The 24888-nt window shown below is 40.9% G+C and overlaps 1 protein-coding gene across 1 annotated transcript in view; it reads right to left on the reverse strand.

Annotated features, from left to right (window-relative positions):
• The window catches only part of ENOX1 (ecto-NOX disulfide-thiol exchanger 1), a 143836-nt gene that overhangs the window by 61542 nt on the left and 57406 nt on the right, over positions 1 to 24888 (reverse strand). Inside the window, exons 6-7 of the mRNA XM_082013807.1 lie at positions 10201 to 10307; positions 6695 to 6812 (exon numbers count right to left, since the gene is read on the reverse strand). Coding sequence (XP_081869933.1) covers positions 6695 to 6812; positions 10201 to 10307 — 225 coding nt within the window. The remainder of the gene's footprint in view (positions 1 to 6694; positions 6813 to 10200; positions 10308 to 24888) is intronic.

A 24888-nucleotide genomic window follows, 5' to 3' on the forward strand; every position in this document is an offset into this window, starting at 1 on the left:
ACGGTGGTGAAATGCTCCGGGGGCCCAATGAGTGGGCTATTGCAAGCCCCTTCAGCCCGAGAGAGCCCTATACCAAGGTGCCTATCATCCACATGGACAGGGCAGATGAGTGAAAGGAAGCATCGTTGCCTCCATTTGATAGTAGGGAACGGAGCTAACACAAATTCATGGATTAGTCCGGGCAGGGGGTATGTAGCAGAGCTGGGGTTTGGCCCAGAGCTCTGGGATCCCAGTCAACAGCCTTAATCACGCAACTGTCCTTCCCACATCCCTCTGCAAGCACTGTGCATCTTTCTTTTCTGCAGCGGCAGCCGCAGTCTCTCTCTGAAGTTGGAGTTGCTAGAATTAATGGCATGTTGCCGAGAACTGCAAAAGGAAGAGATTAACCCACCTTCCCCTTAAAGGAAAATTACAGGTGCCTTCTAGGCATAAACCAAAGTGCAGCGCTTTTCTACAACATGCAGCTTCACTTCACTAATTCTTAAAATTACTTTGGAGGCTTTTACATGTGGATCCTTACTCCCGGTGCCAGCAGGTGGGAGACGAAGCATCCATAAATCCTGATTGTTCTGAAGATTTCTGTATATCCTCTAGACTCCAGCACTGAATCTCTTTTTTTTTTTTTCCCCTGGGCTAATGCTTCAGTAGTTGCACCTTGACTTTCAAATGTATTAACTGAGTTGCCAATCATCATTATTATTTTTTTCTTAGCAATCTCCCAGCTTTACTTCAGCAATCCTCTTGTCCCTTTCAGACTCCAAAATCCACACTGCAGAAAAATCACAATTTAAAGGCTGGATTTTGAACCCCCCCCCCATCATTCTAAAGGAATACCTGATCCCACAGGTGAGATTCACTCAGTCTCAGGTCAGCCTTTTGCCAGCTCTCCCTGTAATGCAAATGAACTTCAGTCTGTGAAACCAAGAGGATTTCCTATAAACTAGGCATGTATGCTAGTTCAGCCAACTTACTGGTTTCCCTGGGGGGGGGTCTTCAGGGGGTCCTGGCAGCAGTTTGAGATGCTGTTCAAAAGAACAAACAGGTAGTGATGCCTTTTCTTTGAAGATTCAGCTTGCACATGATAGAATAGGCTACTAACTAAGCCTGGGGAGAATGACCTGTAAAATACCTGGAAGAGCAGAAGGTCTTTGCACAGGAGGCAGTACCCCAGTCCTGCAGCGTGGACTAGAGGGCAGAAGACAGGTCCAAGAGACTGACAGTCCCCATTCTCATTCCAGCTCTGCCACTGAGTCACTGATATCAATAAATCAAGTTCATAAACAACTAGGAGAAGAGCAATTGTCAGAAGAAAGAAGAGGATTTGAGTCTAGAACAAAGTGACACGCTTTGGAACAAGTCCTCCTGGAGCTGTTCTGCGTTGTCACCTGTAGCAAGCCCAAATCTTCACAAACAAACAGCTATTGGCAGATTTCTAATACCTACCATGACTTGATCTCTTGCATGATTTAGTATCTTGCACAACTTGAAGAAAATAGGCAAACCATTCTTACTAACAGCTTTTTCATCATCTACCCCAAATCCCCAGAACTTATTGTGTACAAAGGCCTCAGCTCAATGTAAAGTACCTCTGAAACCTAAAGTCCAGCAAGTCTGTGTAAGCATTTAGGCACTGAAGTCCTTTTGCACAGCCTCAGGGCCTAGATGTGTTGCATTGTGTTTTCAAATGTTGGGACTGGAATCCACCCTTTTTTTTTCAGAGTGATGAATAGGTTTCTCTTCAGAAATCCTAGAGGAGAGTTTTCATTCTAACCAGTCTAGCTGTGAGGAAATGTGACACACTCAGCACCATACTATCTAGATGCTCACAGAAGTGGAGTTAATTCTGAATGACAAAGGCTTGAGTTAACAGAAGAAATTACATTGGGAGACTGCTGAAACTACACTTTACCAAGACAGAATGTGGGGACCCATTCTAAATTTTTGAATTAATTGAGCCTTCTTGTACTAGGGGTGATTAACTAGGTGAACTAGTGAAAAGAAGACCTGACACAGGTGTTGGAACCTGGGGGAATTTCTGTCACTTGTAGCTTTGGGGATGGTAACTTCCCAGGAGCGTTACTCCCACTGTCAAGTAGGGTAGGCTGAGAAATAATGTTCTCAAGAAAATCGTGGGGAGAGCAGGACAGGCAGTTCAGAACTCTGGAACAATCCAAACCAATTCATCATGTCTTGTTGCTTCAGCCACTTTCGGATTTAGACATTTAAGGCTTTATGTGTGCATGCTGCCCTTGAACTGAAGAGGCACAATATCTTCTTTGTGTTATTCAAGCCTGGCCCTTCCCATCGTTACACGTTTTGACAAACATTTTAAGAAAAGGGGTTAAAAATGAAGAAAGTGCCAATGTTTTCTTACTGTACAGAATTGTTTCTTTGTGATAAAAGATTCTTTAAAAGACATTCTTTGTAGAACAGAGGTTACTGTGAATACAAATAGCCACTCCAGTGAGATAAAGAGGTGGTTTTGGAATGGCATACTCAAAAGGAAAGAAAAAAACAGAGAAGGCGGCTAACACAAACAGTAATTTAAAAAAAATGCTGAAAGAATAAAGAAAGAATCACTTCTCTGTACATAAAAATGAAAAAATAAATATACTTCTCTCACTTTCTTTTCATTTACCTGTGTTTTATACCAAATAACTTTTTTGGTTTAACTCCAAGTTCCCTCTATTGTCAATAGTAGAGGAATCAAATCCATTTGCTTTAGTTGAGAATGTAATGTTGGAAAAATAAAGCTATACAATTGATTTTAGAACTAGATGACTCTATGTATCCAGCAGGCCGGATCAACTCCACTGAGATCAAGAGGATGATGAATGGTACAATGAATGATGATGGACAAGTACCCAAGTGGATTCATATCACTAAATTTTGATTTAGCATGCAACCAGTACTGGTTTTGCTACTGTTATCGCTGGGGGGGACTCAAGCGACCACATTATAACAATACAAATAAACTGAAGTTTTTTGGGATGGCTGGACAAAGTTAAGATATCAAAACATTTGACAGAAATGTCCTTTTTCATGGAAGAAAGCCAAAGACACTTTCCTATTTATGATGCTACAAAAAGAATGACCAGCATATCTCTGCCCTAAGCATGCATATGTTAAACCTAGCTGAACTGATAAGTATGACAGTTCAAAACATCATTACTACTCTTCCAGCGTGCAGGCTGTGGGTATTTCTGTCTCTACCTTCCTGTTGTTAATTCTAATGACTTCCCTCTGTAAGAGTGGACACAGTCAAAGTAAAATGATTAGACATTCATAAAAATCTCTGATTGCTAGAAGTGCTTTATCTGCAGAGACCCACTGTCTCAGCTCCAAACATTTGCTAATGGTGTCTAGAAAATTCAAACCCACACAATTAGCCAAGCAAAAATTAAGGCTGCCCTTTACAGGTTTTATTGTTTCATTTTTCTTCCAGGAAAAACATTAAATCTCCCCTCAAGAGAGATGCTGTAGTAAAAATTCCTTTGTTAGAATGACACTCCTTCCTTCAGTCTATACTTCCAGAGTCATTTGACCTCACACAGCATCTTGTCACAGGAGGAGCTAAAGAGTTCTTCTCTATGTAAGCTTGAGTCTGCACTTTTGTGCTGGCATACAAGGACTTGAAACCATTGAATGGATGAAATTCTTTCCTTTCTTAATACGGTGCCTGTATTCAAAGGACTAGATCAAAATTACCCTCATCATAAGACTCTCAATTTCTTTCCATATTACTCCCTCCTTTACTTTCCTTAAACCTCACTGCTGGCTGGCAGCTCCCAGTCATGCTTTGGCTTCAGCTTCTGTACATTTTCCTTCCGAAGATGAGTGTCTAAACAAGCAAACCCTTGTTAGCTACTCATAACTTCATTAGCCAATGTCAAGAAGCCAAGCAAAGAATCCATCCAAATCATGTTACCAGTCAATAATTCAGGCAGCTTCTGAGCTACCTCTTGGTGTCCGCCCTGGATAGCAGAGTATTTGTAGAAGGCTGAAAAACTTGCTTTTCTTTACTCATATTAAATGCACCCTTGTTCTTTTGCTGCTAGAAAGCTACCACCTAGTTGCCATTACTGAAACTTGGTGCAGCTATTGATGGCTACAGGCTGTTCAGAAGGAACAGGTGAGGAAGGAGAGGCAGAGGCATTGCCCTTTACATCAAGAAATGGATGAAGTTTGAAGAGCTGTCTCTGAAGAATAGCCACGAAGAGGTTGAAAGCTTATGGGTAAGAATCAGAGACCAAAGCAACAAAGGGAACGTTGCGGTTTGTGTTTACTACAGGCAATCTGATCAAGGGCAGTCTATTGACGAAGTCTTCTTGCTCCAGCTACAGGAGGCATCTTGCTCGCAGGCTCTCGTCCTGCTGGGGGACTTCAGCCACCCCAACATCTGCTGGAAAACTAGCACGGCAAGCTGTAGGCAATCCAGGAGACTCCTGGAATGCATCGAGGATAACTTCTTAAGCCAGGTAATAGACAGCCCTACCAGAGGGGATGTGATACTGGACCTGTTGGTCACCAACGCAAGCGAGCTAACCAGTGATGTCAAGATTGGAGGCAGTCTGAGCTGCAGTGATCATGCACTGGTGGTGTTTGCAGTCCTGAGGAATATGGAGGAGGAAAGAGTAAAGTCAGGACCCTGAAGTTTCGGAAAGCAAACGTCCAGCTCTTGAAGGAGTTCATCAATAGGACCCCCTGGGAAACTGCCTTTGGGGACAAGGGAGCAGAACAGAGCTGGCAGATAACAACAGATGAGGAGAAGGCTGAGGTACTCAACAACTTCTTTGCTTCAGTCTTCACTGTCAGTCTCTTTCCCCACACCTCTTGAGAGCAAAGTCCCTCCCACTGTAAGAGAAGAGCAGGTTCGAGAACACCTGAGGAACCTGAACATGTACAAGTCTATGGGACCTGACAAGATGTATCCCAGAGTCCTGAGGGAATTGGCTGATGTAGTTGCCGAGCCACTCTCCATGATAATTGAAAAGTCCTGGCAGTCAGATGAAGTCCATGGTGACTGGAAAAAGGGAAACATGGCACCATTTTTAAAAAGGGTTTAAAAGAGGACTCTGGGAACTACCAACGCGTCAGCCTCACCTCTGTGCCTGGGAAGATCATGGAGCAGATCCTCCTAGAAGCCATACTAAGGCACAAGGAGGGCAGGGAGGTGATTTGAGACAGTCAGCATGTCTTCACCAAGGGCAAGTCAAGTCCTGCCTGACAACCTAGTGGCCTTCTAGGATGGAGTGACCACATCAGTGAACAAGGGAAGAGCTACCGATGTTGTCTATCTGGACTTCTGTAAGGCCTTTGACATGGTCTCCCACAATATCTTTCTCTCTAAATTGGAAAGAGATGGATTTGATAGGTGGACTGTTGGGTGGATGAGGAACTGGTTAGGTGGTTGCATCCAGATGGTAGTGGTTAATGGCTTAATGCCAAAATGGAGATCGGTGAGGAGTGGTGTTCCCCAGGGGTCTGTACTGGGACCAGTACTGTTTCATATCTTCATCAATTACACAGACAAGTGGGATCAAGTGCACCCTCAGCAAGTTTGCAGATGACACCAAGCTAAGTGGTGCACTTGACACACCTGAGGAATGGAATGCCATCCAGAGGGACCTGGGCAAGCTCAAGGAATGGGCCCATGTGAATCTCATGGGGTTCACCAAGGCCACGTGCAGGGTCCTGCACCTGGGTCAGGGCAACCCCCAGTATCAATACAGGCTGGGGGATGAAGGGGTTGAGAGAAGTCCTGCTGAGAAGGACTTGGGGGTACTGGTGGATGAAAAGCTGGACATGAGCCAGCAATGTGCACTCACTTCCCAGAAGGCCAACCTTCTCCTGGGCTGCATCCAAAGCAGCGTGGCCAGCAGGTCGAAGCAGGTGATTCTGCCCTTCTACTCTGCTCTGGTGAGACCCTACCTGGAGTCCTGTGTCCAGTTCTGGAGCCTCCAGCACAGGCAAGTCACGGACCTGTTGGAACAGGTCCAGATGAGGGCCATAGAAATGCTCAGAGGAATGGAACACCTCTCCAAGGTCTGTTTGGAGGGGGCTCTGAGCAACCTGGTCTAGTTAAAGATGTCCCTGCTCATTGCAGGGGGTTGGACTAGATGGTCTTTAAAGGTCCCTTCCAAACCAAACTATTCTATGATTCTATGACTCTATGATTCTATGATTCTTCATGATAGACATCTAATGAGTGTCAAATTGATGGAGTGTGCAGAATCATATTTTGAAACATGCGCCCTTAAATGTTAATTCCAGAAAACACACAGTTAAAATGGTATGGTGTATTTGTTAGAGAGCTCATACAGTATTACGTATTTGTTGAAAAGAAAGTAAGGCTTAGAGAATACTGACCAAAACATAACTTCAGCTGGTCTCATAATAAGACATTGTTACAACCATGGAATGAAGTAGTGTTACACAAGCCTGCAGAGAGCATGCTAAAGAAACACAATACTTCAAGCCAAGGGCAGAACCGGAGAATTTTCATTGTTTTATATCACAGCAGGTGACAAACACCTCTTAGAGGCAGCTTGCATCATTCAAATAACTAATTTATGAGGGTTTAAAACAAGATTCTGTCTTATATATTCAATTATTCATATGTCACTTCTCATATGTAAGGTTTTGTTTGTTTTTAAAAAACCCAACAGTTTTATATAGAGGTATTTGGCTTTACCTGAATCATCTACTCTCAGCTTTTTACTGGGATTGTCACCACTGTCATCATCGGACATTTCCATCTCCTCTTCCCGGCGGATTCCCATGAGCTGTTCACTGTGAGCATTTCGGAGCTCCTAAAACCCAAAATGACCTTTTGTCAGTATTAACTTCCATGAAGCCATTATGTATTATTTAGTATCTCTTTTTAATACTGCTCTGATTTTAATTATACATCATTTATCATTGTAATCGTATTTATTTGTACATGAATATTTATAACAACAGTAGCACAGGGAATTCTTCCTGTGAAAGAACGGAGTTTATGAAAGGTAACACTCAGGGGAAAAAAAGAGAGAAAGTGAGTCTCAATGGTGAGTGATCTTTAGTTCTGCTAAATGTATGAGAATGCTTTAACAGCAGAGGTAATGCTTAAAATTGTGTATAAAGCAGATTGGTAAAGAGATGGTCAGCCTGCTGAAGGTGTAGATGATTCTTGCTTCTCTCTGCCACTTGGGCTAGGATTCATCCGGCCAAGTGCAGGTGTCTCCAGTAAAACTAGTTCCTGCTCAGGCACCTTTCACAGAAATGCGGAGAAACAGGCACTTTAAGGTGATTCACATCCACAAAGCAACTAACCAAACAAAGTCATATTAACTATACCATAAAAGTGCCTGGCTGTCTCTGCTGATGGTAAAGGCAGCCGAGAGCAGCCACGGCAGATGGAGCTCTCTATATTCTAGGTGCCTGATGCTGGGCGAAGGAATCCCGCCCTCTCTCCCTATGCCCGGATCGCCTCGGATATAAAAAACCCAGCCCAATAATGCCGTCCTGAAAAATCTCTGCATCTTGGTCCAAAACAAGTGCCAGCACGGACATCCCGGTCCCCGGGCGGCCAGCGCAAGGGCAGGCCGGCGGCCAGGGAGCCCGTGCACATGTCGCTAGGTAAATGATCAGCGGGCTTTGTGGGAGTCTAGACGGTCTTTGTTCTGGGTAGAAAAGCCGGCGCGGGTGTAGCGGCTGGCTTTTTAATGGCAGCGCTGAGAAGATTGAGAGGACTCTATTTTGTCCTAATAATCCTGTCAGGTGTAACACGGGGATGCTGCACCGTGATTAGTGTAGGCCTTTTCAGCCCACAGACAGCTAATTTTTCTGCCGACAAAGAGCTTAATTCCCAAAGAGGTGGTTTGAAGTCTTTGAAACAAGGAAGAGTTGCATGGAAGGAGGAGACGGCATTGAGGAGCCTGACCGCTGCTCCGTGCAATTAACAATAAGCTGTCGGAGAGGGACTGGGTGAAAAAAGGGAAGGCGTTTCCCTGGAGCTGTACCCTTGGTTCATGGGCAGATCTCAAATATCCTGATAAATGTGTATGTGTCCATTAATCCCAGCAAAGGCAAGGAAGCTAATTAGTGGGCATTCTACATTCGCATAGTTTCAAATTGGAAAGAAATTATTAAAAAGGTAAATTGTCAACCAGCGTCTCATGCAGTCAGAGGCACCTCTGGCATAATAAATTAGGAAACCGTTTCTTAATTCCGTATTGGAAAAAGCCACCTGCACTTTTTCCTGGGGAAGTATACTGCACACATGAGCAGAAATCCCCTCACATTTACTCCCTCTTTAGGGGATAAATGTCCTTGATGCATCAATGTCTACATTATCAGCAGAGCCAATAATCTTCCATGGAGAATGTCCATGTGTATGAGTGTTTGTTCTGTGTTTGGGTTTCTAGCAAAGCTTTCTTAAATTCAGAAAAAAAGGGAAAGTGATCAGGTGATTAAACAAATAAGCAGATAATGTCGTGGTTAGAAAATATGATTTAAATCAAAGATGCCATTTGGCACATTTCCATCATATTTCACATCTGAAAAACTGTCATTCCTAAAATATATTGGTTCAGGGAGAGCCTTCGCATGTTTCTGAACTGTTTTTGTTGTCCTCTTCTTAGAAAAACAGAAGGAAAGTGTTTGAAGAAGTGAGTAGCGAATCAACATTTCTGGAAAGTGCAACCCTTACACATTTCAGTTTATTAAAGATTTAGAAGCCAGCAAATAAATGACATACCACATCCCTTTACAGAAAGTTTTTTTAAGAAGGGATGGTCTTAATATGATTGAAATAAGCTACTAGCAAATCATATTTTCATACATCTCTAAAAGATAAGACAAACATTGATCCCCAACTTCCCAATTTTCAATTGAACAAAGGCTTTATCCACTATTTATATGAAATATTTGTGAACAAAATGCAAAACACAGTTTGTACCAATAAATTATGCCAACATTTTATTTTAAGTGTCCCATTATTGTGAAGTCATTTGGTATTCACCATAATAGCACTGATAATAAAGAATTCATTTGGTATTCATGTGGATGTTACATTTAGTGCCATTGGTATTCAACTGTAATTTAGCATTAGTTAATGGGCACTTAAAATGTTATCCAAATGATTTATATCACAGCACTTTAGTGTTTCTCAAACTAAGTGTACAACACTTATTTTACAAGTGTACTACAAAATAATTAAATAAGTGCACCTTACCTTCTAAAGTTTTTATTCTGAGACAGAGAAAAATCATTTAGAGGACTGTGATACTAAAAATCAACATGCTCTACTACATGAAGGTGAACCAACTGTATGTAAGTTGCTCACATTAAAAAAAAACCAAAATGGAAGAAGAAAGAAAACAAAGACAGCGGTACTTACTTTTTAAAATACAGGCTCATAGCGTTTATACTGAATTAAAAACGAAAGCTGGATGACCAAAACACAGGATGAGGTCTATCGCTTCCTTTGCTGCCACTCGCAGCAAGGGGAGTTAGAATCCCATTTCCTCTGCTCATGCTTATGACAGTCACACATGCATGGTCCCACATTGCTAACTCTGTGTGGTACTATGATTACATTCATACTGGTTTCTTTGCAAGCATAATACTTAGAATCAATACAAGTGATGTTTCTACTTTTTTAAAGATAAACATAAAACAAATGGGAAGGAGTATCTCGTAATTCTGGGCTTAATATGCTTAAGTCATTACTTAGGAAAGAAATTCTCTATTTTATTTTCAGGCAAAGTCATCTTATAATGACCAGATGATGGCACAACAAGAAAAAAAAAATCTGTGCTGCAGAACACTTTTAAAAACAGATCACGATGACTCCTAAAAAGATACTTTCTAGAAATAATTCTTATTTTTATCCTTAGTTGAAAATATTTTTCCTAATTTCACTACTTCAGTTCATTATTTTAGATAGTAAACATAATCCTCCAATGATTTCCCAAATCTGCATGAAAAATAAAAACACATGCTCTCTGTCTTAGTGTTATTTAATGACTATTATCATGATGAGAGCAATGGGAGCAATTCATACTGTAGATGAGACTGTATAGTGGCCAGCTGATTAACAGCTAAAACGGTAGCTGTAAATATTGCTGAATACACTATGTCCAGCTACAATCACACTCGTTCTGTGTCAATCCAGCTGTGAGATGATGGATAGAAAGTAATAATAAAATCACCAACCTCAGAATGCTTTCGCCAAATGTCTATGTTCTTTCGCTGGGCTTTCGAGAAATGGTCCCAAGCTTTTTGTCTGGTAGAAGCGTTGAAAACGGCGACAATCTGCTCAACTTTGGTGAACAAGGAAGTCAAACAAGACAAGCAATTTATGTTGTGATCACTATAGAGAAGCAAAGCAAAGACACGAGGAGTCTATGGATGATGTCATTACTGAAACAACATCATCAATATCCATCCAATGATGTGTCTTTCGTACTTACATTTTATCAATGTTGGAGATGTCTCCCTTCAAGTCTGCCTCCATAACTTTAGTCTACACAACTTAAAACTATGTACCAAAGAACATGCATGCAGCTGCTTCCCAGTGACCTCTGCTGCAACGCTGCGCAGCCACGTGCCTTTGCGTTTGTGCCTATAGGCGTGTGACTACAGAAATGGCACTCGAGGCATAAACCTGACGCATGTTCCCCTGTGGCAGCTGCGTACAGATGAGAAGGCTGTACAAACGAAAGCGTGAAAGACAAGCAGGCTCTGCTTTGAAGGGTGGCTATGTGATAGAGGGAATTTACCAGCAGACGGAAAGGGCTAAACCGTACATTAATGCTGCATTCTGTAGCTGCCGCTCCTGTTTCTCTGCTATTTCATATAGACAGGCTCACCTGTGGTAGATCATTCTGTCCTGTGCCCATGGCCTATGTATGTTTATGTACATGAACAGTCACATTTTTGTGTATATAAGATGAAGAAGAGATGTGAAATGGGCTTCCCTCATTCAACTTTAATGAATTTGTTCTGAAGCCAGTCATCAATATTTAGGGCAATTATCTAGGACAATTAAGATCCTTAAGTTTTTAGCTACTTGTTCATCCTAAATCAGAACCTTTCATCCCAACACTCTTTTCTTTTCGCATCAGTTACAAGCAACATTGCTCTTCCGCAACAGCGATCTGCCTAAAAATGATTGTGCCAAGATGTAAGTTGCCTTGATCCCATCACAGTTAACTGAAGGACCACCAAGGAATCCAGATTTTCTACAAATTACATAGGCTGTGATCCTGAGTGAGCAGCTGTGCCAACCTATAAAATCAAACTGAAAAACGCTTCAACTCTTTGACAAGGTTCTTGGCTATTTATCTCTTTAGATTCCTGGGCAGAAACAATGCCTCATGTTTTGTAAAGATGCAGCTTGCATCACCTCCCTTCCCTCTCTTTCACTGAGAAATGGTGGCAGGAGTGCTGTAATGCCCTCTGCTCTGTCTGGTCTCTCACCGATTTTCTCGATGGCTGCCCTCCTTCTCCCCTCAAGCCACACATGTAGAGGATCTTATTGTACATAACAACCTACCTTTCCTAAAACAGTGAGTTCACCTAGTAAGTCAGCTATATATACTTCACCTCTAGATCTGAAAGTTACTCGCTCACTGGAATAGAGGCACATTTCTTTTATTCTCTTTTTTACCACTGTTGCAGGTTGCTTTCAGATTCAGGAGGACTACAACATTTTGAATCACATATAGGATTTTTTCTTTGCAATCATTAGCACTGGTTAATTAACTTTTAAAGCCATAGAAAATATTTGTCATATTTTAAAATTAATACTTATATGTAGTTTATACTAAAGAATGCACCTCAAAACTGTTGGGATGATCTGATCGATTAGTGATCCATTCAAGTTTTAATAGCAGATGTGATAATTTCAGCTTATTAGAACTTGTTTGGAGCAAAGGTTAGATGTATCAGGGAAGTTACGCTGTGTATATTTATTCAATTAATGTGAAAAGAATGAAAATGCTAAGGCACTCTATTATTATTTGTACAGAAACTGAGGCTAGAATTCAATTACTATTGTTGTGTTGGCGACCCAGGCACTCAGAAAATTGTGCTTAATTAACAATGTGTTTTTAGTTTGCAAGTTGAAATTCAAGCAGAAAAGATTCACAAAGATATGAAGAAGAGCTGTTTTCCATTTTCCACTAATAGGTATTAATAAGATCATCTGAATTTTGAAAAACCTTTGAACTTTAAAGTGTTTAATTTCCACTCTGTGAACAGGTGCTAAGATTTATGAAAAGTCATTATCTGATCATTTCAGAAACTCTCCTCATTGCAAACACAAGCTAGGAAGATGTCAAAGAGTTTTTCTTGCATAACTACAGGAGACAAAGTGCACAGAAAAAGGATCTCCTTCACTTACCTAACTTTCAGATATTAAAAAAACTAAAGGGAGTAGGATACTGTGAGTACTAGATGCTAAAAATCAAGGCATTTAAAGAAATATTATGCAACAGACAGCAAACGTTAATAAAAAAGAGACACGTAGAGGAGAAAATTAAATTATCTATATCAAAGACCAACATCCCACTACTCTATATTCAAAGAAAGTGTCAATATATGTACAGGAATTTCAATATACACAGCAATCTAGGCTATGAAGTGCTACAAACACCCATAGGTAACACCCAATCTAAAGGTCTTCAAGCATTACATTAGAGCTAAAGAGCAGCCAAGGCCATGGTTTGACAGTACAGGAAAGCGGTTTCACATCTGTACTGCATCAAAATCCTGCATTCATGTGTTATGAGATGGCAATTCAATATAAACCTCTTCTGCCAGTTCACATTTGGTCGTAAGTTAATTCACGTTGCATCAAGATTCATTCGTTCTCCCACAGACATCCTGGAAGCCTGAAGCTGGCATAAGTCCTGTACTCTGAGTAGTTGGTAGGTGAGAGATAATGTACCCCAACATGATCAGGGTCATACTTGTATGGGTAAGTGATCCAGCAGCACACAGCCCATAAGGATGGTAAATTCATCCCTAAGAGGAATCCAGGAGAGTATGTATTATCTGAGAACGTCTCCAGTTAAGTCATTTTTCCTCCATGTCTGGGTAACATTTCTCCAAAGAGAAGCCCCAGATTTTGGGCTGATATCTGCAGAATCTGAGTGAAACAGTTCCCGGTCTCACTGCTGACCATGGTTTTGAGACTATTTCCTGATCTCCAGAAAGAAATATCCAAAATGAAATAACAGGTCATGTCTATCTCTCTAAGGCACCTTGAACTCTAGGATGCGCTGTACTGTCAACTGTGACTGGTAAGTAGAATTATTAAGTAACATGAAATATTCATCATCAAACATCTGTTGGTAAGTTCTATGCTATATCAAATTTTCATTGACCATATGCAAAGCTGTTTCCTTACTTAAATCAGGTTTTAAAAAACCACATTGTTCTGGAAGGGTCCACACCATGTCATTGTTTTTCCTATCAATATAACTTACAGGATGCAAATAATTGCATCTTTCCTAACAACTTATTCTGCAGCTGGTAATTTATGTGGCATGTTTCAAACAAAGGATTATTATCTTATTGTTTTTCTGATGGGTTATAAATAACTAAAAAGACCCAAACAACTAAGCCTAGAGTGATATGCAAGTGTCAATGTTTAACAAATGCAGTGTAACTACAATACACTTTATTAGAGGTGCTCATAGTAAGCATATTAAATGAAAGTTTAAACCTTAGTTTCTCTTGCCATAAATCATGCTACCAGAATAGGGTATTGTTATCAAGTATAAATGTAAAAATAACTAGAAAAACTAAGAACAATAACAACAGAATCCCTTAAACGATGCCTGCAGAAGCTGTATACAAGATTGGATTAAAGGGAAAATTAGAATATCTCCAGGGCAAGAGAATATTTGATACAGGATATTTGAAAATGGTATTACCAGAGAAGAACGTAAATAAATGAGAACCAAAGTATAGCCTGATCTGTAGATTAAGAGGTAGAAAGCACACTTTTATCCTCCATTACATTTATCAAGTAGGCTATTTTAAATACATGGTTGAGAGAAGGCTGAAATTTCTCCTTGGATTCAGGAGACAAGAAGTACTCAATTTTTCTTTTGCTTATTATTTTATCAGCTGCCATGCATACATGATTATTTTTAATTTCGTGTGTGCAATAATAAAGAACACCAGCAACTAAATGTTTTACAACACCTTATGACAAATAATAAACAAAATAGAAAGTGAAACACAATGTGTTAAAATAAACCCAAAAACTTTCTCTGGCAGATAAAATAATCAGATTTCATGTAGAATTTAACTCCAAATTCCACCAATTAGGGATACAGGATGAAAAGGGCTTTGCACCAAGTTACTGTAAGTGCAAGAGTAGAATATGTGGCAATTTAGCTCAGAAAAATTCTGTAAGAGTGCGACAGTTGACATGCGGGTAAAAGAAAAATTCCACCCCTAAAATTACAGTGTAAAGGAAACTGTTACATTAAATGTATAACATGCTTTTCAAATACAGATTCGCAGCATAGGGAGGATATAGAGTTGGCGTGGTTTGGGTCAGAAGCCTTGTTGCTGAATTCTGAGTAAGCTGGAGTCTGCCAATTGATTTGGCTCCAAGCCCACCAAACCAAGGAATTACAGTAGTCAAGGCTAGATGCTGTAAGTGAATGAATTAGAGTCTGCAGGTCAGTTTTGGATAGAAAAGAGAATATTTTTGGCAACAGTCCTGAAAGGCATTTGGCGATGTACTGAATAGAACTTAGCATGAAGTCCAAGGCTAAAACTGCGCGTAGGTAAATGACATGTGACATCAATAAGAGAAACAGTAGGCAGATTGCAGAGTAATAAAATAAACATACATTTTTAAAATTAATCTACGTCAAACCATCAGTCTTTTGGTTATGATACTGTTTACTTTCAGAAAAGAATTTGCCTTTCACACATTTACAGCTGAAAATGTGCAGCCCCTCCCTGTTTCCCAATGCATGTGCCACACAGAGAGAGCCATAATGTGATTGCCATTGACTGGCAGAGGAGGAAAACATAAAAGTTGAAAATATCAGCCTGGAGAAGACTGCAGATAATGCAAGGAATGGTTCCTAAAGGAAAGCATACCGCTGATCATCAGCTGAATATGTAAGCAAATGCCATTATAGATTTGTATAATGAAGACATAGATTTTGACAGCTGTGCAAAATAACTCATCTGCCTTGAATAAGTGGCATCCTTGTTTTGTTTTGCTTTTGGTTTTGTGAGGGTCTTGTGTTGTGGATTTTTTTTTTTTTAATCAAAACAAAAAAACCCAGAAAAAATCCATGGGAGTGAAAAGGAAGGTGGATCATAGCTGCAACTCCGTCAGAGAAGAGTAGGCTACTTTTTGGTCTGCTTGCCACTTGGGTGGCTGTAGGTTCCTTAAGACATAGTCTTAAGACATGGCATGATAAAAGAGAAAACCACAGGACTTCTCTATTATATCCCCAAATTCCACCTTTTTGGACAGACCAAGAGAACAATGCCTCCAGTGATTTATGTCCCAAATCATTTTGCCGTATGGGGAGTCAGCTTGCAAGGCTGCCATCCTTCAACTCGCCCTACTGCCAACAACTACATCTGTACTAGTGATCAAAACCAGCCAGGGACCATTCTCGTTCCCTGAAACCAGCTGGCACAACATGCTGAGTGTCCCCACAGCAGCAACCCTTCTCTCTTGCCAAAAAGATGCTTTTGGAGAAACTACTTGGCCTGCACCAAACCCTAAACTCTACCCACATTGCATGGGAAAATACCAGCTGGCCCAGAGCAACAACATTCTTATGGTTGAACAGTATGGACAAGCCTGCCCTAACTCAGCTTAATTTACTCCTAGAGACAGAGTCAGTGGGGGTCATCTTTTACTAACAGTCTTGCCTTTTCTGCTCTTCTGATGCAGGGGTTTTGGCATTGCACGGGGCTATTATAAGGCTTACCAGAGGAAGAAGGATGCTTTCTTCTTCTGTCTACCCTGTCTAACCTACCTGAATACCAGAAAGAATGAGAAATAACTCTAAGTGTCCTCTCCCTAAATCATGCTGTATTATTTCCACATTTCCCTCTGACTAAGCCTACAGTGTTTGACACCAGTGCTCTTCCATCTGACTCAGACTGGTTGTAGTCAACGCTTGCTTGCGTGGGTTATTCAGAGGCTTGGTGATTGTCAGTGGTCTACACCTGAGTGATGTGGGAAAGGCAACAAAGCTGGTGAGGAGTCTGGAGCACAAGTCTTATGAGGAGCGGCTGAGGGAACTGGAATTGTTCAGTCTGGAGAAGAGGAGGCTGAGGGGAGACATTATTGCTCTCTACAATTACCTGAAAGGGGGTTGTGGTGAGGTGGGTGTTAGTCTCTTCTCCCAAGTAACTAGTGATAGAACCAGAGGAAATAGTTGTGCCAGGGGAGGTTTAGATTGGATATTAGGAAAAAATTGTTTACGGAGAGAGTGGTCAAGCATTGGAACAGGCTGCCCAGGGAGGTGGTGGAGTCACTATCACTGGAAGTGTTCAAAAAATGTGTAGACATGGCACTTCAGGACATGGTTTAGTGGGCATGGTGGTGTTGGGTTGATGGTTGGACTTGATGATCTTAAAGGTCTTTTCTAACCTTAACGATTCTGTGACACTGTGATTCTGTGAAATATTTTTCCTTAATACAATAAGCAGATTCTTCCACACAGATGAAGGACACAATAAAAAATGTTTATCCCAGAGCACAAATCATAAACCCTGGTCTTATAAAAACATAGAACCTCAGTGTCAGCAGCTGATGTTTTCCTTTCTTCTTCTTTCAGCTAAGACAACCAGTGAGGAAGGGTGAAAGAAGGAGCTTTATGGGGATACTGAAGACACCCCATTTTCAGGATTTATGTCAAAACCTGCTTAGTGACTTACCTGAGGTATGTATATCAACAATTAATAGTTCTAGAAATGGAAGAACACTCCTTGTTAAACTTTGAAGTAAAAAATACACTTCGATTAAAGAGAGCCCAGTTTGCACTGCAAGGTGTTTCTAGAAAATCTTTCTACAAAATAAGCTTTGAAAATCTTTTAGGTTGTGAAACGTGGTTTAATTTACAACAAAGAAACTGACAGCTTGGTGTAACAGCAAGTGCTGGCGCTGTGCCATGTGATAAATCACTTGGACTCAACAAGACCACCTTCATGTCATTTCTCAACAAGCAGGAACCTGATATCAGGCCAGCACAACATAGTAGGGCATGTACAAATGTACAGTACCTGCTCTCTTAATGCCACCATTTTATATTACAGAACAGACTTCATGGACCTTGTGCTGACATCCAGAAAAAAACCTTAAAAATTCCCCCACCTTCCCCCCAGCTGAAAGGAAGATGAGTGAATGCTACTTTCTTCATCAGCTTGACAAGACTGTAAGCCATCCCCAACGCACTGCATTTAATTAGTTGTTCTCATTATTTATGGTTAGGTGGACCTTTTTTTTTCAGTTCTCAGATTTAAAAATAGCAAAAGTAGGAACAACTATTTTTGTAATCCTGTCCAAAAAAAGAACTCCAAGAGCACTCTGAGATGAAGGAACATCATAAATGTGACTGAACTCTGGTTCATGTCCCATTAAGTGAAGTGACTCATTCCAGTCATTCTAATCTCTTGCAGATTAGAATAGATATAGAAGGCTATATTTGTTTTGGACGTAATATGGTTTCTTTTGCTGGAGGAAAAAAAAAGAGAGAGGTGGATGAGGGGGCTTCAACAGCCATAGCCTCTTCTGGCAATCAAACAAAAAAATCATCTCATACATCTTATGTGGCAACATTTACTTCTCCATTTGTTGCCATACCTTATGTTGCCCTGCCTGCCATGACTTGTCCCCTTCTCTTTTATTTACTGCCTCCACTCTCATCTTACTTCTGTATTTTTGTTTCTTCTTTCTCTGTGTGTCCATCTTTCCCTCCCACATAGTCTATCCCTTTCCAAAACTCTTTTCCTGCCTCAATGTGCTAGTTTTTGCTGGGATAGAGTTAATTTTCTACATAGTAGCTTGTATGGGGCTATGTTTTGCACTTGTGCTGAAAACAGTGTTGATTGATAATGCAGGGATGTTTCTGTTACGGTTGAGCAGTACTTACACAGAGCCAAGGCCTTTGCTGCTTCTCACCCCACCCCATCAGCAAGAAGGCTGGGGGTGCCCAAGAAGCTGGGAGGGGACACAGCCAGGACAGTTGACCCCAACTGGCCAAAGGGATATTCCATACCATATGACGTCATGCTCAGCATATAAAGCCGGGGGAAGAATAAGGAAGGGAGGGAGTTGAGAGTTATGGTGTTTGTCTTCCAAAGTAACCGTTATGCGTGATGGAGCCCTGCTTCCCTGGAGGTGGCTGCACACCTGCCTGCCCATGGGGAGTGGTGAAGGAATTCCTTGTTTCATTTTGTTCGTGTGCGCGGCTTTTGCTTTTGTCCTTATCTGAACCCACGAGTTTTCTCACTTTTACTGTTCCGATTCTCTCCTCCATCCCATCGTGGGGGAGTGAGCGAGCGGCTGCGTGGGGCTTAGTTGCCAGCTGGGGTTAAACCAGCTGGTTAAACCGTGACATCCCATAACATATCTGTCATCATCACAGACTACACCATTTGGGACAAATCCAGTGATTTGACATGAAGCAAGACTAGTGCCTACTGAAGGGAGTAAGAATTTCAACCAGTCATAGTTGCGTAGGGTTATCCATATTCATATTTACAAGGTTTTAGTTCACTTATAAGCAGCCTGAACAGTTTTAGATGTGCAAACCACATGGTATGTGTGCACGGCCAACTCGGAAAACCTTTTGAGTGAAACCTCCATCTTTCCTTCCTTGCTCCAAAGCCTTACTCTCATCCCTTATTGTTCATTTCCATACAACATTTACCGTTCAGTTCTGTGAGCAATCGGGCCCTTACCTCCATCCCTACTCATTAAGGCAGCTCAAAACCAAGCACAGATTTCACATGTTTCTTTGCTTTGTACCTTGCTTCATCATCTAGGAGATCCTGCAGGATCCAGGCAAGTGGCATGGGTTGTCAAAATGGGGCCTTTGGCTGGAATTTCTTGGGAGGCAGTACTTTTATTTTGCTATAAAACATCATGCATATTTAATGGCCTACATTTAAAAAAAAATAGAAGTCTTAAAAATAACAGGAGAAGAGCTTCTGTTGAAATTCTGACCACATTTAAATCGATACCAAGACTCCTACAGACTTTAAGTGGAGTGAAGGCTACAGACAATGGAATGAATGAAGAAATTTAAAGAAAATGAAACACAAAGGAATAAGCTATATGAAACATTACAGACTGCAACCACAAAGGGTTATACTGCCAGAAAGTGGGGAGGAATTATAAGAATGCAAGGTAAAATAGAAATGGAGTCTTTCATCTCTATTCTCTGCCATTGCTGCAGCATCCTGGGTAGAAATGCTTTTGAGAACATGTAGGAAAATGAGAGGACAAGTAAAACAGAATAGCGATATCCAGATGACCTTTACTGGACAAACCATCAGTACAGAAGCAAGCAAAGAGCACACCGACTAAACGAGATAATCAAAAGGGATGGATAGATTGTGGAGGTTATTTTGTATTTAAATTTTTTTCAAAACACATCAAGGTAGAAAGTAACAGTGGCAACTAATGACATGAATGATTAATGTTTTTATTTGTACGATAGTGGCATTCTATGCCACCAACTGAGATCTGGGCTGCACTGTAAAAACACTTTATATGACTCAATCTTTTTCACAAAGAGCTAATGATGACCTAAAAATTGCACATAAAGTAAGCTCATATTTTTGAATTAGTCACTGGCAAATGAAAGAAAAACTGTAAGACTGGACAATTAAAGAGCACTAAAATCCTTTTAAAAGGTGCTATTAATGCAGAGTAATTGAAAGAATACTCAGAAAGCATGAATGTATATAAAAAGTCTGACTGCTAAGAGAATTTTAACTAGCATGCTTTCAATATCTGTAATGAAGCTGGCTTCATTTTTAGTACTAAGAGAATATACTAAAAAGTGGAAGGATTATTGGGAGAAAGGACTGCAGTATGGAATTTAAAGCAAATCAGATAAGATTGGTAATCACCATCATATCAATGTAAATTCTACCTTTTCTAAAGTAAGAGAGCAACTTTTGAAGTGAACCTGTAATGAGAAAAACAAAACTGATCCCAATTCTTTTTTTAAGAAAGCTCAAAAAGGGTTTTTAACATTTTTCTTCCTTTTTTTAATATTAAAAATTCAGATTCTATCTGTGAAGACGCTGATAATGGTAAAAGAGATTAAATCATATGCAGAGAGATCAGAGAATGAAAATCAACAAACCTGAAGAGAGGAGGATTTTATTCAGTCTGTTGAGAATGCATTTCCCTTCACAATTATTTAACTTCAATTTATATGGGGGAGTAAGAGTGAGGGAGGAGGGAAATTTATATCAGAAACCTAACAACTATGAAAAAATGTCAGAGTACACTAATACACCACTAAAGTCCTTCAGTAGGAAGGGAGAGAAAACTCGAGGTGACAATCCTGACCTTCCCAAGGAGGGGGACACGACACACAGTCTTCTCCCCAAACCTTTGATTCTTCTTAATGAACAGGCCTACTGAATCAGCTCAAAGGTGTATCTAGCCTCATATCCTGTGTCACAAATGAAAGGGCTAAGGATGCTTAGCAACAAGCTAAGTGGGTAAACGGCATCATCTTATAATTCCAGGTTTCTTTGGCTTCAGGACTTCTTGAAAGATGAGCACCTCTCTGTTTTCACTTCCATGTACACCTTTACATACAATGCCAGTGCACAGGGAAGCAAACAAGCTTTCTGGCAGCAGAAGGAAGTGTCAGGCACACTGTATATTGAGCTGTGGAGTGAAAATTACTTTCTCTCAATAGCAAGATGGGAAAAATGTCTACACGACGACTGGAACTGGACTACGCAGTTCAGCCCTTGAGATAGTTTTCAAAAAATTAAAGTGGGCAACGGCAAGTAGAGTTATCATAAAATTCTGGTTGATGGTGCTGTGCACTTGCTCGAGATGGTGCCTAATACTCCCTCTGCTCTGGGTACCTCCCCACTTCCATCATCACCCATATTAGCGTAGTGCCGTAGTGTGCCTACACGGGAGCTGTTAAATTCAGAGCACCATAGCATATCACCCTGATCACAGCTCTTTGCAAAGCTGGGATACTGCTACATACTACTGCGATACTACTCACATACTACTCTGCCACCACCATGGCTTTTGTGGTAAAGGTACACCAGTGACGTAATGATAATTGCAGTGCTTTTTCTGACCCTCTCAGAAGTCAACTTGTTGTCCAGGCAAAGTAGACACTCACTCAGATGCTGTCTCTTTCCTTCTTTAAAAGAATTAATAATGCCACTTTTATGCACAGATATAAATCCTTGTGTTTTAAGACTTTATAAGTGTGTTTGTGTTTTAAGACTTTATAAACCTTGTAGGTTTTGGCCTCTGATTACAATTATAACTATACCAAGAGAAAGGTACCAACATTTTCCTGCTAGTTAGTGGAAAAATTTATTTTACAATTTACAAATACTCCAGCAGTACTACTGAAGATTGCATCTTGTCACTTATAAATGGCATTAAAGTTTGTAACAGTTTTGCTTTTACTGATATTTTACTGATATTTATTAGCTGAAAAGGAAAAAAAAAAAAGATATCAGTACATAGCTTGTCCATGATGTCCCCTGGAAATACTAGGATTGCCTACTGCTGTATACTGGCCCTGAATACCGAGTCCTGGGGATTGCTACATTGGATTGCCACTGGATTGCCATTGGCTTGCCTAATGCCAACGGTAGGGTTGTCATTTAGCCTTTGTGAATAAAATTCAGGATGAACTCTGTGTCCATCCACACCTTCAGACTCACATTTTGACACTCGGGCCTTTTACACAAGTTCTAAGACTCTGGTGATTATGTGTAATCATCTGCGGTGGGTTAAAGCTCACATGTCCTACAAAGTGCAGGGGAAGGGTTTCACGTTTGGGAATGCATAGGCGGCCGCTGCCTTAACTGTCTGAGAGACTATGCATACACATCCCCTGGATGGGGACATGACAGAGATGTAGCTGTCCTCTCTGTTCGGTGCCATGTTATGGGAGGCAGGGAGACATCTCCCTCCGGCCGGCATTGTTCTGGGTCAGGTACCTAAAAGCTATTGTCAAACACCCTAAGGGAGGTCAATACCACCTTTCAGAACACCAAACCTCCCCATTTAGGGCGCTCTTGGAATGAGTGAGCCTTAGGTTCGGTTCCTTCACTGGCGTTCAGGGTATTTAAACATCTTTCCAAAAGATAGTCCTGACCACTAGGCACTGAAATCCCTCAAGGCCAAGGAGAGAGCAAAGTGAAGTTCACCACGTGATAAGGAATTAAGCTGGCCAGGGTGCTCCATGATAAAAACCACCCTCCCACCGTTCCCCCACAGGCACACAGAAGACTGATTCATAGACCTGGTGCCTTCAAGTCCCTTGAAGATTCACCCATTATTAAGTTGACAAAAATGACCAAATAAGTGAGTGTCATTAGCTGCTCAGTACGCAGCCATGGGGCATTTCTGTTCATTACATCATGTGTCTTTTTACCTGCATACTGTGACACTTCCACTCCCTCGTATATCTAACTCCAGAGATACCAAATTAATTTTTGAATATGGGATTTTGGATCTTCACTCACCCATAGGTACTTCTGAAAATGTTTTCAAGGAACAGTGCACTAAATAGACTGAAACCTCAATAAGAAATAGACAAAGTTTACAGTGCAGGGAGGAGAATGTCAGAGGAGAGAATTGCAGCTGTGGTGTAGTCTAAAAAACAGCCCAACACAGAGGTCTCCAGGGCTTTCATTTTTCTTAAACATGAGGATCAACATCTATAAGCCTTAGGCTGAAAAGTTGGTTTGGGAGGAAATGAAACGGACATGCATGGAAAGTCAGGGAGCAGTGTCACATGTAACTGTGCTGGGGAAGCAAAGTGGAAGAATTCAGAAATCAAACTGCAAAGGGCAAAGGGAGAACTATCCAAAATCCTGGAAAATTATCCATATTTTAAGCACAGATTAAAACCTAGAAAGAAAAAGTAATTTAATTAAAAAAAAAAAAAAGGAAATGGACATTTTTCTCTCTTTATCCTTCAAATAACCGAAGAATCACCAAAACAAGGCTAAGATGCCCTGTAGAACTTAAATCAGTGGCTGTAAATTTGTGGTGTGACAGCAGCAATACACTTTATTTCGCTGATTATCCTGGCACAAGTTTTTTGGTCAGGTAATTAATTCACATGCTGAACGCTTGACCCAAATTTTTAGGGGTAATCCGCTTGGTAATCTTCTAAATACCCGCAGGCAGAAATTTGTAGCAGGGATTTCAATACCTGTACTTCTTTAGTAGTTGGGCCGTAAGCTGAAATGTTCTGGCCACACTAATCCTCATTAATAAGAAAGCATTTAATACTGAGACCCACATAGACAGCGTGTGTGTTCCAGGTGAGTGCACTTGAAGCCCATTTTCTGAATGTATTTCTTCTTCTCTCCCCATAATATTCACTGCTACAATGCTGGTATTTTTATCTAACTCCAAGTTCTTCCCTTGTGCTATGTCCTTCTGTATCGAGACCAAACACAGTAAGTGGAATCAATCTGCTCTGAACAAGGCATGTGAAAGTTGGACATCTGGTTCTGAGCCCCCTGCAAGTCCTTTATAGACAGCAGAGAAAAAATGGCATCTCCAAGGGATGACTCATCTCACTGGAAGCGCACCATGAGGTCGGTCTGATGACTCATCCCCTGGAGATGCTTATTTTTCTCTGCTGACTGCAAAGCAAGCCCAGAATGGTCAGCTCGGAGTTGGACATCTGACCTAGTTCCTGACAGAGGAATGCCACATGGTATTTTAACAATACTGTAATATTTATGTCAAATGGTCACACAGCTGCAGCATCACACTAGACTTTTGGATCCTTGCTGCAGAACAGCAGAAGTGTTTTTTCTTGCCACTCTGCAGAATTTAATAGACCACACACACCTATTTTGGACACCTAGTATTTTCAAATTCTTCTTCATAAAGCAAGTGACATATCATATCTGATTACATAGGGCTGTGGGAAAACAACGGAACGCATGAAAAACGTTCCTCAGATCAAATCAAACACAGGAAAATTCTTGAAGAAGGGAAGCTCATTTCACAGTCTCCACGTTTAGCAATCTTAGGCACATACACGTGTAAAGTAAAACCATCATCCATCTGTTCATAGCAAGTTTGCAGAGAATTTTAATAAGATACATTAATGCTAATAATGGCCAGTGTTTATGATGTTTTTAAAATAACCAATGTGAAGCATCTGGAAAGCTCATAAAATTTGTTCTTCTAAAAACCACGGAGTGTAACACCTTTCCCTGAGCCTGTGTTTTTGCTGACCTTGTCCTCCTAGGCCAGATCTGTCAGAAACTCTCTTCTTCCAGGCATTGCTGTGACTGTGGCACTCTGAAACGCATGTTTTGAAGCCAGACCTATTTCTGCTTTTGTAAGTAAGCTCAACATTCAGCACATTATAGAAACAAACCAGATAGCCAAAACTGCAAGTTTCCACCTGAAACTACCGGGATCTCTATTTCCAAGTGACAGATGTTCTACAACAGTTGGTGACAAATGGGCTAATTTAGACTGATTTAACTAAAGTTCAGCCCGCTGACAATGCAGGATTTTTTAAAATGCAGTTAAAGAAGGCATTTCCGAATGCTGGGGACGGCTGTTGCACACAAAACTACAGAGGCCCTGGTGTGAATTGAACAGCACGGCCATGCGTGGTGCCTGCGCTTCTGCTCCTC

Source organism: Phaethon aethereus (assembly GCF_964289735.1).
Source record: "Phaethon aethereus genome assembly, chromosome: 1".
Classification (NCBI taxonomy): Eukaryota; Metazoa; Chordata; class Aves; order Phaethontiformes; family Phaethontidae; genus Phaethon; species Phaethon aethereus.